This window comes from Lepisosteus oculatus, chromosome 20 (genome assembly GCF_040954835.1).
Source record: "Lepisosteus oculatus isolate fLepOcu1 chromosome 20, fLepOcu1.hap2, whole genome shotgun sequence".
Lineage (NCBI taxonomy): Eukaryota > Metazoa > Chordata > Actinopteri > Semionotiformes > Lepisosteidae > Lepisosteus > Lepisosteus oculatus.
The window spans coordinates 8,947,477-8,964,818 of NC_090715.1; the positions used below are offsets into that span (position 1 = coordinate 8,947,477).

Below are 17,342 nucleotides of genomic sequence, written 5' to 3' on the forward strand. Positions count from 1 at the left end.
GTTTGTATAGAGTCTATTCTTCATACTGGCAGGTTAAGTGGCTTCTGGGAAAATTGTCCCTGTTGTGAGTGTGTGTGCCCTGTGATGGACTGGTGTCCCGTCTAGGGTGTACCATCACCCTAGGGGATAGGCTCTGGTTCCCTTGTGACCCTGCATTGTATAAAGCAGTCAGCAAATGGATGGATCTTGGTGGCTCTTGGATAGGCTCTGGTTCCCTTGTGACCCTGTTGTCCCTGTTGTGAGTGTGTGTGCCCTGTGATGGACTGGTGTCCCGTCTAGGGTGTACCATCACCCTAGGTGATAGGCTCTGGTTCCCTTGTGACCCTGTTGTCCCTGTTGTGAGTGTGTGTGCCCTGTGATGGACTGGTGTCCCGTCTAGGGTGTACCATCACCCTAGGGGATAGGCTCTGGTTCCCTTGTGACCCTGCATTGGATAAAGCAGTCAGCAAATGGATGGATCTTGGTGGCTCTTGGATAGGCTCTGGTTCCCTTGTGACCCTGTTGTCCCTGTTGTGAGTGTGTGTGCCCTGTGATGGACTGGTGTCCCGTCTAGGGTGTACCATCACCCTAGGTGATAGGCTCTGGTTCCCTTGTGACCCTGCATTGGATAAAGCATGGATGGATCTTGGTGTTTAATTAAACATTTGATGTGAATGGACTAAAATCCACCGTGTCTCTTTTTGTAGCTATGATGAATGCGTGGGGCCTGGTGCGACGCAAATATACATCCCAACAGACGACCCCCCACCTTACTCTCTCACTGACCCCTGCCAGGCCGGAGATCTCCCGCTTCCACACACAAGCCTGGAAATGGAGGAGCTGACGGGCGGAGCGTCCTGGGCGATGGGAAGTGCTTCCAGGTATCAAATCGCCCTGCAGGAGCTTAGGCAGCAGCCAGTCTCCTCTATCTCCCTGTCAGCTCCCACCCTGGAAGAAGCACCCCCATACGAGACTGTCATCCGTGAACAGAGCCTCCCCATCCCCCTGATACTGCTGGACCTCCTTAAGCACACAGCCACGGAGAGCAGTCAACACCAGCCCATCTGCCATAGAATCCTGTAAGCGCTGTGCAAAGACTGGAACCTTTTCAGCAGCTGTGAGACAAGGTGAAGCAGTTCGTTCTCCGTTTTTTTTTTAATTTTAAGAATTTTATTTAGATGGTTTTTTGGTTCTTGGTTTTTGTTGTTATTACTCCCACCATGTCTCACAGAGAGCCAAATGAAATGGTGCAACTGACTGGAATACACTTGAAAGCTTAAGCTGTAAACCCCCTCTATCTCTGGGATTTATCTGTGAAACCTCCAGCAGCGTGTCCAGCACACCCCTCCCTTCCTTCTATCACATCAACTGCCATTGTTTCTTTATAGTGTACACACCACATGAACCATAATGCACTGCTCCCTCAGTTATCGTTGCCAGTGAGGAAAGTAACTGCCACAGAAACAAAGCAGATCTACAGTGCTTTCAACAATTGCCTTTGAAGAATGTTAGCTTTCCTCTGTTTATTAATTTTTTGGTCTCGGACATGTACCAGCTATGCAGTATGCAAAAAAAGATCAAATCTGACTTTGTTCCTGTCATTTTGTCGAGTGTTTCACCAAATCTCTTGACAGTTTCCAAAGGAGGGTGATATTTACTGGAGTTTCAATACAATTCTGAGAATGAATGTGGAAAAATTATTATTTTTTCTTTTATTTTAGTTCATGCTGGTCTAAGTCATGACTTGTGAAGTGAATCTTTGTTTCTTCTTAAGTTTCTCAAATCCAAGACGTTTGCACTGAAAGAAAAATAGGATTGCATCATCCTTATAATTGAGTGGACACGTTTCTCTGTTTACATATAATATTTATTTCCTTTTCAACTCTGAGAAGTCTTTGTTGAGATATTAAATTATTTAGCAAATAATGATTTAAGCAGAAACAGCGGAGGATCACCACACTAAATATAGTTCATTTAAATTACCTTTACATTTTCATTATGAAGATTTGTATGTTTAGTCTGTTTTTTCAACTCCATGATCATATTGCTTATAAACCCAAGGCCTAATTTTAAGATTTTCCAGTTTGTTTTCAAGCTAAAAGAAATATGGAAGTGCATTTAAAAGTGAGAAGAGCAGGCATTTCTTTACACAAATGTTTGTGTATCAGGCTACCCTGCTGTTTTATCAGAGACAATACGCTTTTTTAAAGAAATGACTGGATGAGATCCTTATATTAATTAGCTAATAACTACCAAATGGGCTTATGTTAGAGTAATCTCCTGGCCTATTGTTTTTTTTCATTTTGTTTAATTGAGGTTTAACCTGCATATTATACTGGGTGTCACAATTTCAATACGGTTTTGTAAGCAAAATGTTCTGTGTTTAGACTAGCTGACCTTAAAACCTTATAATGTTGTGATACCTGCTATATTACAGTGGTGCCACAATTAGCATCCATACTTGCACTGCCAAAAGCATTCTTTTGTTTTTCACTTTTAACTGTGCTTTTATAGACATACAGATATTCTACTTACACTATAATATGTAGCCATAGTTTATACATATCATACATTTACTCACAGAAAACTGTAGCATTCAATCTAGTGATTTTTGATAAAATATGTAGCCTATCTAAAATGTACAGCTTAAAACAATGTAAAAGATCCCACCCTTAGTTGGCTTCTAGACGTCAGTATGCTCAAGTATATCCAAACAAGAAAACTCATTATGGTGAGACAGCCAACATGTGTTGTGATGTGCAAACCTTTTAGTAATAGTTAGAAAAATATGTGGAAGTGCTGTAGCTTAGAGGTTATATGCAAAAGAATAAGGTAAAGGCTGTGATTAAACTGTACTCTACCAAATAATCCTGAACAAACTTCATTTACAATTGTAATTTACTTATTGAGGCCACAAACATTGAAAAAGGTGACCCTAGTCTCTGCTGTGAGTGATTCTGAAAATATGTAGTGTATGTTAAAAAAAATGATATACAGTACTGTTTAATTTGATCAAATGATGATTAAATCTGCCCAATTAAATAATACTAATTTAAATATAGAGGGGTTCCCCTTTATAGGTTGCCTAAATATGCATTTTTCGGCAGAATTGTCATTGAGATATTAGGAACACAATGTAAACAATTCTCACACCATTTTGGGTATGCAACACACAAATTTCCCTCACATTGTTTTTGACTTGGTGACTTTTATTTAGGAAAGTCTTGTATCTCAGATTTCACATACCTGATGGAGAATTTAAGGCATGACATTTTCATATCTTGTTCATTTTTTAACTTTGCACCTACAACGATAAGTTCTAAGTGTCCTGAAATGGCACAGTGCTGGTGCTGGATGTAAGAAGTGCAGTAGCATCTACGATCAAGCAAAACTTGTCCATGTCTCAAGGTAAGTTGATATTAAAGAGTGTTTGGTTTAAATCAATTAAAAACTCAATTAACAATTACAAAAGTGATGAAAATGCTTTAAATTATGTAATGTTAAAATGGTTGGTAAATCACAAACCGTTTTTAGAGTAAAAATGTTACATGTACAGGTATAATAATGTACAGTACCATATTTTTGGGTAGCTACAAGTGAAACACACTCTTGTTATGATTTCTGGTCTCTAAGCCTACTCCATTGATTCTTATTGTATAAGCCTCCCTTTATTAACGAAAACGTTATTATCACTACTTATTCCTCTACAGTATATATGTAGTTTTGCTATAATTTAGCTCTTACTGGACCCTAACCCCAAAATACATCGGGGTCCCCTGTCTTCATACCCAAAAGTGTCATCACTGGCCTCTGAACAAGAATTGCAGAATGAGATAGAACAGACTGAGGCACAATGAGTAGGACAGGTGATCTGACTGAAGCCTGATTGCACTGACCTGCCCATCCTGGTCACAGATAGATTGTTGTGTATTTAAAAGACGTGGACAGTTCTATGACTTATAAATTAATCTCACTGAGCAATAAATAGACTTACCACTTTTTTTCACCGCAGAAGAAAGACTGCAAAAAATTAATGCACAATATGATATGATAAGAAGTAATTTTCATTAAAACAGTGTTCGACACAGTCATACACTGTACATATATCAACAGATGCCACTGAAAGATGAATCACCTGCCCACAACCTTAAAATGAGCATCACTGTATCCACAGGTTTTCCTGTCACACAGTTAACTGTGAATACTTGCACATACATAAACATATATTTAATTCAGAACATATGTACACATAAAGTATTCTATTTGTCCTATTTTGAGAATAGCTGGGTAAGACTAAAGCAATTGATTGCCCAGTATGCTTTTACTTAATATTTTTCTAAGTTTCTAAATGTAATATTGCTTTTATGTATTTATACCTGTTGTTATTATAAAAAAGTTAATAAAACTACATTGTTAGTAGTTTTACAACATTTTTACAGTTAATCAGGCAGCATTCTTTTAAAATAAAAATTGAGTTTTTTCTCTGAAAAACAAAAATACCTCCGATTAGTACAATATGGATCTAAATGTTAATCTGCATTTCATTGCAAACAAACATGTTTTTGTGATAGACATGGTCAGAATCTTTATCAGTTTTGTTGTATTTTCATTAAGAATGCAATGAAACAATGAAGGATATTGTGTTCCATTAAAGTCAAGCAGTAACTGAGTGAAGCTTCAGGACTTACATTTTTGATTAGTGTAGAATGAAGTTTGATGTCCAGAAAAACAACATCCAATTCAGACCTTCTCAAGGCTGCGGAAACCCTGTTCTGCACTTTTTCTGCTCTTCTGATAAGTTCCCAGGGGGTAAACTGAAGTGATATATAAAAAGCAGTAATCTGATTAGAATATTGATCTATGAACATGTTTACATTTTAATGCATATATTCAGAGTGTCAAAAAGAGTAAGCAAGACTTAAAACCCAAATACGTTTCATATTTACTTGCTTTTGCACCAGAATCAAAATGAACTTGGCATTTGCTGAACAAAACTGAAAAAGCTTTTAAAAAACTCATTAAAGGGTTTTTCTGGATCTTTCACCTGTTGGAACATAGTATTCTAATATTAATAGCTCTGAGTGCCCTCCAGGAAAAAAAGGTCTCATGGTGTAAAGTTCAGCAAGTCTAATCATTACAATTATTCTACTAAATAATGTTCCTCCTAATGTCTTAATTATGTCTTAGCTATTTTTTTAAATATATGACATTTGGCTATACAGTGCCTGCTGAGGAATATATTGAACCCTGCACATTTCCAAAGCATTTTTTGTAATTTTCCATAATATCTTTTTTCTTTAACCTCAAGCCCTGCTTACATATTGCACCTTTTAGACCACTTCACTGCCTTTTCATCAAGAAGGAGCACATTATTAATTAAATTACCAGAGTTAAAAACATTAAAAAATAACTGCAGTCTATATACTTATATAGTGCAGTGAATGTGGATTACAAAACAGTTTAATACATGTGCATTACAGAATGTGAAGGTCTAGAATTCTACTGCAAATGTAGCTGCCTTTAAATAGCACTAGAACTGCATTGTAATTGTAGTTATAGTGCTTTGTTTTGAATTTGCAGTACACCATAATTAAAACTGCAGTATAGTTCTAAATGTCTTTATGCAGTTTTGTTGCCATTGTTATTGCTTTTGTGCATATCCTATTAAACTGTGAGACTTAAGAGAAAGATGTACACCTCATGTAATGTATCTTTGTTTCTGTTGTCTATGATTGTCTTTAGTAATAATGAGTCTTGTTACTACCCATTGCAATTGTATTTACATGTTTTGTATTAGAGCTTTAATTCTTTCTTATAAATAAATATTTAAGACTGCTTTGTTCAGCTTTTGCTCTGGTTGAACTCAAGTTCAAGTTCACACAGAAAACATGCAAAGAGTACTGTCCATCTTCTTGGTAGCTCCAATTAGTGAACAATTTCAATTTACAAGCATGATGCCGCTAAATAGTTTGTAAGTACTCTACTTTAAATAACATCAAATAACTTAACCTAGCTTCTGAGCATCCATTTCACACTCTTTTTTAATTGCACATAAAATATAGTATTTATGTGGACAATATTAATGCAAGTTTAAAATAAAGTTAAAACTATTATTGTGAGGTAAAGGTAAACAAAAAATAGAAATGGGTAACTCTTCTTTCCTATTGTCCAGAACATAAATTGGATTACCATTGTCAGGTAGCCGTTTACTACGTCTTTTCTCACCTGATTGCTAGTAACTTAATGATCCAAAGATCTTATCTGGCTGCTTCTTCAAGGATCCCGAGGAATAACCGACAATAGTCAGCATGGACAGTTCATATCAGACCCCCACGCAATCCTAAAATGACCTGAAGTAAAGTGTAGAGTTTAAGGATATACAGTATTCAAGCTAGCATTGTTGACACCTATCTTCTGATTCTCTGAAGAGCTCATTGTTAATAAGCTAGAACAGATGGTAGCTGCTACGACAGTTCTCCTAATTGCCCTCTTTGCCCAGTGTCTGACTTCTATTAGAGCGTGGCAGGAGAAACCTAATTGCATCTAGTGCCACTGCCTTCAGTAAATTAGGTGTGCAGTGATCATTGGAATACTAAGCTAATGGTTTACTAAATATAAATTCAATTCACAGAACTATATTTTTCCCAATGTAATTCCCCATAGCATTGGCCCCCTTGAACAGATTTATTTTATATGATGTAGTGCTGTATGCTAAACAAGTGAACTGCCATCTTTGAGTTAACTGAAGTGCTTTTCATAGCACAGGTATCCATTGTCTATGAAATTAATGACACGCACCTTTATACCTTGTCCCACTACATTCAGCATGGAAAAAGAATTGTATTCTGAGCCTCCTGCACTCCCTGTCAAGCAAATTACTAGTTTTCTAGCAAGAACATTCATACTGTATTATTTTTATCACTTTAATTGCTAAATCCATTAAAACCAGCGGTAATGAGCTAATCTCAAAAGCTTAGTTCCTTTTATACTTCTAATTGGACTAACTTTACAACATTTTCCCTCTGTTACTGGGCAGGTTTTCCCTATGGTATTTTTTTTTCCTTACATTTGGCTGGGCCTGGTATCATCCCCGTGACACAGATTAGCTCTGAATCTAATGAATGTCTTTTTAACCTTTACTCCATAAACAGCAGAAAGTCTTCAAGACTTCAACTCAGTACCACAACTGCTGACTTGTGAAAGTTAGTGGTAATATTTCAAAGTAGGTATGACTTACAGGTATGTATTGCTACTATGTTACTGAAACACAACTTTATGAGAGCTAATTGATGCCTAATTCATGCTTTATTAATACTTACAGTATATAATGTATTAATAAATTGGTAATGTATTGACTACTGAAATAATGCCACAACATTACATAACATAATGTTAATATGTTAATGGCCAATTATTACCAAGAAAAGGTCATTAGTACCTAACACATTTAAACAGTCATACTAGCACTTTAAATATCAGAGACAACCCCATCATACTGTATATAACTAACAAATGCCTTATATTGTGTAAATTAAACTCTTGCATTTAAAGTGTTGGTTTATAACAGTCAAAATGTAATACAGATACAGTATTTTCCTTATTTATATTTTCAAGGATAGGGTATGTCCTCTGCTGAGAAGAAAAAAAGATCCAAAGAGTTTGTTTTTTTTTACCTCATTCAGGACATTTCACAAAAAATGAAACGTAAGCTTAGACTGGTCACATCTATCATTTCAGCAGACAGCAAAAAAACAGGGACATGGCAATACATCAGAAAGATATCAGTTTATGAGGAAGGGGATCCTGATTAATTAGCTGCCATGAAAGACAGCTTTGTTGTGAATTAGCCTGTATGTGAATATTGAAAAAAGCCAACCAGGTACTAACTGAAGGAAGTGCACATTTCTTTCTGTGGAGTTAATCAATCACTTGGAATGCCAGAAAACAATGAAGTTGTTCTGCTGAGTACCAGAAAGGCAGTTTTTTTCATTGAATCCTATTGCATGTAAATGATAAGCTTGGACACTGTAAGACCTTATTGGTACAGTGTGTGCATTAACATTTCAAATTGGTCAGTATACTGTAGGCAATTGTTGCAGGATAAAGTTGCAGCACATAAGATTATATCCCATTTTGTATTGGCAATAGATGCCGATTTATAACTACCGACCTACTTAAGAACTCCAGGACTGATTTTCTTTCACTTGCATGTGATGCACATGCTGTAATTAGACAGGCAGTGATGCTGGTCCTTGATGGGAACAACACAAGCATATCGTAGAGCACAGCAGTCCTTCTCCTGGGTCATGGTAAGCATCCATTCACAACTAGGTAAATACCACGGGCACGTCATTGAATTTCAAACTATGCTGAGGTTCTGAGACATAGGTTAATATCCACTGGGGCCTTTACTGACATCAAAAACCCCTTTTGAAACCAGAGCTGTTGTAGAATTCAGCTATTCCATGGATTAGCAGTTCACATGTGTTCATCATTTAGTCAAGCAAATTCATAAAACTACAAGATTTAAAAACATAATGCTTAATTCACTGACTGGTAAGATAGGTGTTTCTAGTGTGTATTGCACAACTTATGATATTGCCATAACATATACAGTAACTACAGAACAACAATGGTATATAGATTATAATAATTCCTTCCATCTATCCCAAAGGACTCGAAAGCACTTTAAATACTAGAAGTGACTTACAGTATTTCCTCTAGCACTGAAGGACATCACCTGCATGAGTGACGCGAAACAACCATTTAAATGCCATCAGTTCCTCTACAAGGCAGATCTGATAAAGAAATTAGAAACTGCTTCACCAACTGAATTAACAGGGGGACTTAAGGTAGGTTACACTGAACAGGCCCAGGGTGGAATTTAACCTGGGACACCAGGAGTTAATCTCCATATGTTCATGAACAGAGCCATGTGATCTTTAATGACCTTTAATGATGAAGTCATTGTGAGCTTGGTTTTATATTTCATACTCCTTTTCCAGCAGAAAAGGAGTCCCCATACTGGGTCAAATGCAAACAGTTGTATCTGGTGTTTATGCCTTGTACATCATGCAGTGCCTCATACACAAGGGGTTTTAAAAGGCTTATAATTATACCATGGATAAAGAAATATTGTGGGTATACTAGGAGGTTCCTACTTGCTCATAATATTAAATTGGGGCTCTGAATTGGGGTGAATATGAATGTAATCTAGTTGCTCTGAAAATACCTCTTGTTGTGCATAGCTTTTTTAAACTCTTTGGAAAATGTATATTCTCCTGAAGCCCCTTGGTAGATGTTATGCCATGTTTATGTTTTAAGTATGTAAGTGTAGCATTAACCTTTAGGATTAATACTCTGATTTCCAGACAGTACAGACTGGCAAAAGTGTTCACATTATCATTGCTAAAACATCATGATGAAATGTTACAGACAGAAAGTAGGTCAGGGTTATGAGAAAAACGTATTAGCTCAATCAATTTAAGTTAACAAGACCCATGGACAACATTTGGAACATTAATTCTTTTAAGGATGAAAGATCAATGCTAAATTATTCCCAGTGATACAAATGCACTAGAGCAATTGGCTTTGCAAGGTATTCTGAAACATACTATCAAGCAACAAAAGTAATATGTTTTGTTAAGTGCACTTTCCCTGACATAATGTATAGTAGCACTAATACTAGTACACTGGCATTCCTTAGAAAAATATTAGGAAGAACAAATTTGATTCTCCTTTAATGAGTCCAGCAGAGCAGATATATACTCAAATACACTAATGCCAAAGTCTATGAAAGAACTATGAAACGTTTAATCAGGATTCAATGCCAGCAGCATATTCTGTAAGTATCTAGAGATACTGTATATTGTGTTACGTGTATATTCAATTTTTTTTTTTGTCTGGTGAATTTTGAAGATATTGCAGATCTCAAAATACAATATATTGTATATTGCCTGAAGCTGAAATGGGTCTGAAACCCTTTTTAAGGCAGAAAGTCTGTGGAAATACAAATTGACTAGTAGTAATGGGTGTTTAGAAAAAAAACCATTGAATATTTAATGTCATTGGTTGCATGACGAAAATTGCATCATTAAAAGTTAATGTTCATAACAAATTATTCTGATTCAGTGTAATGTGTATGTATTTAACTAATTTGCCTCACTGAAAATATACCTATTTTTTACACACATTTTTATTTTATTGTAGAGTCCCAGTATAGGTTTTCCCTCAGCATAATTAAATTGATGTTGACTTGTAACTAATCAAGCTTCTACTGCCTAAGAGAAGGAGGCAGTTGTAGCCGGAGAATACCACAGACAAAGAAGTTTTTGAGGAATACAAAGAATTGAGTATAGCAACTTGCATTTCTGAGCAATCGCTTAGTCAGATCAGACAGAAAATGCTGTTTTTGTTGAAGGAAGATCATGCAATCAGGTGGGATTTTGGTTGGCCTCTTTTAACCAAAAGGTAGGAAATATATTGTGGTTCAGTGTTCTGTTTGCATAAATGAACTCCTCTATGCAGGGCAAAAGAAAGCACTGAAATAAACACTATTTTTTTATAATGGTTCATATTGTAGCAATGTCCTAACCAACACCCACTGGTTTCAGGAAAAATAAATATCTGTGGACAGTACATAAAATTGCATTTTTTTAATTATTTTTTAATTCTGTAAAAGACTTACTAGACATTCCTGAACATCAAGCAGAAAACAGTATGATTTTTTTGTAGTATCTAAACAATTTTCTATAATAGTACATTTATAATGTTTTATTATAAAATGTAGGGTAAAGATTCTGCACAAACACAAACATAAAGCTGAAAAAGATATTGGAACAGTGAAATACCATAGTGTTTATTTTATTTGCAAGGATCGGTCCTGATGCTGCACTGTAGTGCCCTCTGTTGCCTACAACAGTACACCAGTATGGAAAGCTGCTCAAGTCAAAATCAGCAGGTGTGTTCATTCCTTTGTCATTTGTTTTGTTGTGGTACATTCTAGTCGACTAAAACTGCATCAACAAAAAAAGCAGTTAACATAATACATGTATAAAACTGTGAATTGTGGTAACTTTTATGTTGCTTATAAATCTTAAAAGTACACTGCACCAGTACTACAGGTATATATTACCAGTATATTATTACTTACTGTAATTGAAGCTAAACTGATTCCTTATTCATGCATTGCCACTTCCCTGAATATTCGTATTTTATTGTTTAAAAACGTCAGTAGTCTAGGACTCGATCCAGGTCTGTAATAGGTTGAGTGCTTTTCTTTGAAATGTACTGCACAGTGGCAAAAATGGGAGTTTTATTGATAATGCTTTGAACCTCACAGTAATTTAAGTTTAAAATAGAGAAGAAGGCATTTCTTTTTGAAAGTCTGGATATAAAGTGTAGGTTAGGAATTAGTTCATGTTAGGCCTAATGTCTCCTGGTTTTTGGTCCCATCCATTCATTCATTTCCTGACCGCTTCTTCCAATTCAGGATTGCGGGGGAGCAGGTGACAGTCCCAGCAAGCAATGGGCACAAGGTGGGCACACCCTGGGTGGGACGCCAGTCCATCACAAGGCAGATACACAGACATAGACTGCACATGCGCACACTCCCACCTAGAGCCAATTATTAACTTACCAGTTTATTTTGGACTGAGGGAGGAAACAGGAGAACCTGGAGAAAACCCACACAAACACTGGGATAACATACAAAATCTACACAGACAGCACCTCAGGTCCAGACCCGAACTCGGGACCCCAGCGCTGTGAGGCAGCACTGCTAGCCACTGTGCCACTGTCCAAGAAGTCAATAAAAAGAAACCTCATTATTTTTTTAGAATTAAATGTGATTTTTCTTAAGACTTTTACAGTTGATTACTCAAAGCCTTAATTCATTAGAAATTACAGTTATTTCTAATCAGGCTGTTAGTGGAATTAGATTAACACAGTTATTTATATTATCAGACCAACTCTGCCCCTATAAAAAGTTTGAGACCCCTGTACAGTATATGAATGAAAACTAGTGAATAAAATGTAGTATGCCATTCACAAAAATATTACTAGAAGAATTTCATTTGCCTGAACCCCATGCATGAAAGGTATAGCCCATGCCATGTTTAATGTGCAGTAGCTTCTGCAATTTCAGTTCCGTAACCACGAGTTGAGGCCTATGTAAAAGGATTTTTAAATCTGTAACTCATACATTTTACGATGTCTGTATTTACAACTAAAGCTAGTAGGATACTTTTTTAAATGCCCATTTATAATGGAATGAAGTGATCTTTTTCAATACTGCGAAAAGTCAACAGAAATTGACAAAAATATTTGAATTGTTGCAAGTGATGGCGGTATAACCATGCATCTTAGGTCTTAATTGTATACACCTTCGATAAACCTAAACTACGTATACTGTATATAAACCTACACGCATGGTTTGCCGAGCAGTCCATTTCCTTGTTGCAAAAATGTCATGATTCTTTCACTTTCGCTTTTTTAGGGCAACCTGCGTTTCGTCTTTCGCAGCATGTCCAACTACAAAGAGAATCCGTTGCCGTCCTTAACTGAGGCTTCGTTGATATAATCGACACTATATTTATAATATATCGGTATCTATAACCCCCGCCTGCCCGAACAATATTGCTGAACGTCTAAAAAGACTATTACGCCATCTGCATGTATTGCAGCTTCCTTGTTATTGACTTTCTTACAGGAAAGCTCTACAGGCAAAGTTGACCCCCTAAATCAGATTTGACAGCCATGAAGAGTGCCAGCAGTGAAAAATCATTAAGCATACTTCCAGACCTTCGTCAGGATTATTTGAACTACTACGAAAAAGTCTGTCTTGACGGTAATCTCAAACTCTGCACGGAGACTGAAGTGACAGAAAAGGCGAAACGCTTCCTGTTTTCAGAAACTAATCCAGGAGAAAGGTTTGAAGTTTTTGACTTTTACTGGGCTGTATCAGAATGCCTACGAGTGCGTCAAAACCAATGTCGGGATGTGTTCGAGGGTCTGATAAAAGCCACCGAAGTCTTAGAAATGTTTTGTGTCAACCTGTTTCTTTTTCCGTGGAAGAAGGAAATCAGATCACTGAAGGTAATAATCAGCAATCAATTAAAATTATTCTACAAAGTTATATACATTTTCTCAGTTAAGATAAAAGGACAAATACCTATGTAATTCGCAGATTGATCTGACATAATAAAACACTAGGCTGTTTTAGCCTTGGCATTTGGTTAGTATACATTATAAATTTAACCCCTCCTAGTTACCTTAAATTACAATTCATAATATGAATATAGAGATAAAATATTATGTGCTATACAGTAGATGCAAGTAAAAGTTTATTTAAACCTTAATATACTATTGAGAGATACAAGACTTTCTGCTTACACCAGAAAAATACTTAGCATGGTATTAGTTAATGTATGCTAAAACACTCACTTGGCAGCCATTTCTGTGCTTTCAAATTCATGAGATTTGCTTTCTCATTATTAAAAAGCAGGGGCTTTCAAATGGAAAAATACCCAACCAGATGAAACCAAAAAACACCCAAGCAGTTGAAACAAAAGTTAAACCACTTCCTGGTACTGTCACAGCTGCAGTTCCCAGCCATAACGACTTCTTGAGATAAAGAAGGGAATTAAAAATATTAAGGCACTTACTCTTGATTCTCAAATGGATAATTTAGTAGTAACTACACTCCTATTTTCCGTCATGGTCTTGCATGCAAAAAACAAACAAACATTCTGACATGTTTGGAAAAGAGTATTTCTACAAATACAGTACTTGGCATACTGTACATGCTTCTTTACATTTTACTGCTTAAGACTTTAGCCTTCTTAAGTCTAGTAAATGCTTAAGAGTGGGAACACAGGTTTAAATGAGCAAATTCTCACAATATGCCACAGTTTTAAATACATTTCATACTGCTAAGCAAGTAGGAATCATGCATGAAAAATAAGAAATTTAGAAATCATAAACAACTTCAAACTATCATAAAGCACCAGAAGTGAAACTAGATACAGATGTTGGCATTAAACTGTTACACAAGTGTCAATGTGTATTGTAACTGAATCATATAGATTCTGAAATACAGTAACTGTTTGTTTTTTAACAGACTTTCACAGGGCCCTTTGTCTACATAATTCAGCCTGTGCTGCCACCAGACACTGTCAGGAGCGTCCTGGAAACTATAGGATATTACCTAGAAACTGACACAGAGTACAGATTGAGCAAGAATATAGACTTTACAAAAGTAAAGAAAGTGGGGTTTGAACTGTTTCTGGCCAGGCAGGAATGTGAGTACTTGCTAGAAGTCATGGGTCAAAAGGAAGAAGCAGAGTGTTTACTAATCATTAAGCAGAGATTTCCAGCACTACGTGGTCACAAAGAAATTGCTGAAGCCTTGGTTGGGGAAGACTTCATAGAGGAGAAGCTGGAAAACGACAGTTCTCTGTTAGGCCCAGGAAGAGCCATGAGAGAAGAAAGTCAAATGGAGTTTGAGCCAGGACAAAGGTTGGAAGAGGAGCCTCTAAATGCAGAGATCAGAATTTCAGAGGAAGCAGAAACACCTGATTTGGGACCTAGCAGGAGCATACTAAGTGAAGACAGCTCAATCTCAGAGATGCGTGCCAATTACCCTGACCTTACTTTCCGGCAGAAACGTATCTTCAGTTATACTCAAGAACATTCTGCAGCACAGCGTAACAATTTAGGAGATAAAAGAATGCCTGAAATACATGATCTGAGTGGTCCTCAATCTATTGCCATGTTCACAGTTTCTGCACTTCCTAATGAACTACAAGCGGCACAGTTAGCAAAAGAAGACATCGTCAAGCATCCACCTCTGAACAAACACAGCAGAAGTTCAGCAGCATTGGAATCATTCAGTCCTCCAGCTGCCATGCACAATACAGGACATATTGAAAGCAAACAGGTTCTCGAAGAGCAGTCTGCAACAACTGATAACATTTTGTCTGAGATAACTATGAAGTTTAACAACCTAGGGTTTAAAGATAGTCTTCCAGAGGAAAGTCTGAAATACCCCATTGAAGAGACATCTCAGATGGGTGGCATTTGCCATGACCTTGGCAAACACAAGCCTCCTTATTTACCAGAAGTTAAAAAACAGCCCGTTGTTTGCCACCCATCTGCAGTTTTAGTCAGCAACATACCTGACTGCAACTGCAGTGTTTCAGCAGACCCAGACTGGAGAAAATCCTTCACAAAGGCTGATGTTCCTACTACATCCTTCTCTGATGACAATTTGACACCTAATGCCATCAAAGAGCCACCCCAGTCTTTTTACATCCCACCCAGAAGCATTGACAACCAGATTCCCATTGAGGAACTAAATGCAGAAAGTATCAGCTGCCCAAACAGCTGTAATGAGACTTGCCAACCACCAAGTAAGAAAGACACATTAGCAACAGAGGATGACCTGTTGAAAGGCTATGTTTTGGTTTAACACATGAAAAAATAAATACAAAGAATAGCTATGCAGCAATCACTAACAGGACAGAGTATAAGACAAGAAGCAAATATTTGAGAATACTAATTGTGTAATGTATGCTACTGAGATGTATCAGAAATCTCAGTGGAATTGGGGAGATCCTGAAAGGGTGGAGGTAGGGGTGTAAATGCCAGTGCATGACAGGATACACCTGAGTGGTGATGTTTATGAACAGGAGTGCAGAAGTGGGAAAAAATTAGGATTCCGACTTCCTACTAATTCAGTTTTCAATATTTGTTCAATATTTCTGTGGCATCAAAAGAATGCATTGCAAAACCTTTAAAAAGGTTTAAGACTTGAAATCATTATCAAAAAGGTCACTAGGGTAAATGTAGGAGCCTAACCTAACAATAACTGCTGGTAAAAATTTAAATGGTCTGAACTTTGAGAAAAAGGAGATGGAAGAGTCCAAATTCAGCCTAAATGCGTTCATTGAAGCAAGAGTACTTTAGGTCTGGTGACACTAGTCTTGGCAGTGGACTGTCATATTCTTTCACTTCTTTAAATTGGAAATTGGAAGAGTGCTATTGAGATAGAATGGACATTAGTCAGCCAGGGCTTTAAGTAGACTGGCAACTTCTGTGGCCTATTGGGCGCTTACAGATTTGCAGTGATGTCACAGAGAGATGTAACACTCCTTTAAGGAACTGATCTAAGCTCACAGGACATTATAAGTTAAATGTGAGCATTTCTGTATTAACCTCAGAAGTGGAACTTTAATATAACAGATATTTTAGCTACAAGACCAAATGTTTAAATTTTAACATTTATAAAAGGAGTGCATGCATCCTAAAAATAACAGGTGATGTATATTTAAAAAAAACACAATGTAAAATGAGGTGTTTCATTTGTAAAGCTTATATTATTAATGCCAAAGGATTATTACCATTTGTACTAACAATTGATGTCATGTGTAAGATGACATTTTTAACAAAGTGTAAATAAATTCAAAAGAATAAGGTTATGACTTTTAGATAAGCATTGCAAACTTGGCAACTTGTTACTTTGCTTAACCAAATGAGCTAGATAGACCCAGTAACTCCTTTCTTTTAAAACCTTTTTGCTCTTCATGTTTGTCATATGACTAGTTTTGTTCACTGCCATACACTGCCAGCTTTCCAGTACTAGTTACCTGTTATAGTAACATGTAAAGTTCAGGTAAAAGTGTAGATTTAACTGATAGAATTAACATGATTCCATTATATAACTGACTTTATGTAAATCTATTTGTGAAAATTGAGAATAACGTTAAAGTTGTGAATGTACATGTACAGTTTCAGAGCTGTTGTTGAACATGTTTAAAGTCAATTTAAAGCTAAATTAAAAGCTTTTTTATCATTAGATATGTGTCCATGAGTGATTAGTAATAAGGACTAATAGGTTTATTTTGATTGTCAAAAATGTACTGGGTTTTACAATGGGCTAATTGCACTGGAGTTTCATGGGCTTCTACACAACAGAAGCTCCTGGGTCAGATATTAGTGAGAGGAGCTTCTTCTACAGTCACTCCTAATTCTCCTATAATTCGCTCTTAAGTATGTCTGCACCACAGTAGACAGTCATCACAGGAGTATGTGCACAGGTCCTCACTGTTTTTGTGCTGCAGAAAGGGGGTGCAGTATTAAGCTATATGGCTAAATGATTGGCACCAATACAAACAGAAAACAGCTGATGTTTCCAGATTTAATATAGAATACATGATATATAAAAATATGCAGAATGATTCATTCTTCCACCTGACAAATGATTGGGAGTAAAAAAGAGATTCAGCTGTGCATGATGTACTAGTGAGTAGGTTAATTCTAAAACTATCAGTTATTAGGGGTTCATTCACATTATGGATACATCC

The 17,342-nt window shown here is 36.6% G+C and overlaps 2 protein-coding genes across 3 annotated transcripts in view; both read left to right on the forward strand.

Moving 5' to 3' along the window:
- Positions 1-5,814, forward strand: part of bean1 (brain expressed, associated with NEDD4, 1) — a 44,642-nt gene extending 38,828 nt beyond the window's left edge. For both annotated transcript variants that reach the window (XM_006641365.3, XM_015368031.2), the window contains exon 6: positions 687-5,814. In XM_006641365.3, the coding sequence (XP_006641428.2) occupies positions 687-1,062 (376 nt within the window). In that variant the 3' untranslated portion in view covers positions 1,063-5,814. The remainder of the gene's footprint in view (positions 1-686) is intronic.
- Positions 5,815-12,445: 6,631 nt separating this feature from the next.
- LOC102696221 (uncharacterized) lies at positions 12,446-16,834 on the forward strand. The gene is made up of 2 exons (XM_006641364.3): positions 12,446-13,074; positions 14,099-16,834. The coding sequence occupies exons 1-2, from the start codon at positions 12,736-12,738 to the stop codon at positions 15,446-15,448; spliced, it is 1,689 nt and encodes a 562-aa protein (XP_006641427.1). The 5' UTR covers positions 12,446-12,735; the 3' UTR covers positions 15,449-16,834.
- The last annotated feature ends 508 nt before the right edge of the window (positions 16,835-17,342 follow it).

What these genes read in the sequence shown, in the direction of transcription:
- LOC102696221 (XM_006641364.3), top strand. Translation starts at nt 12,736, where the DNA reads ATGAAGAGTGCCAGCAGTGAAAAATCATTAAGCATACTTCCAGACCTT. An exon ending in AGGAAATCAGATCACTGAAG is followed by an intron (nt 13,075 to 14,098) that starts GTAATAATCAGC and finishes GTTTTTTAACAG; the next exon opens with ACTTTCACAGGGCCCTTTGT.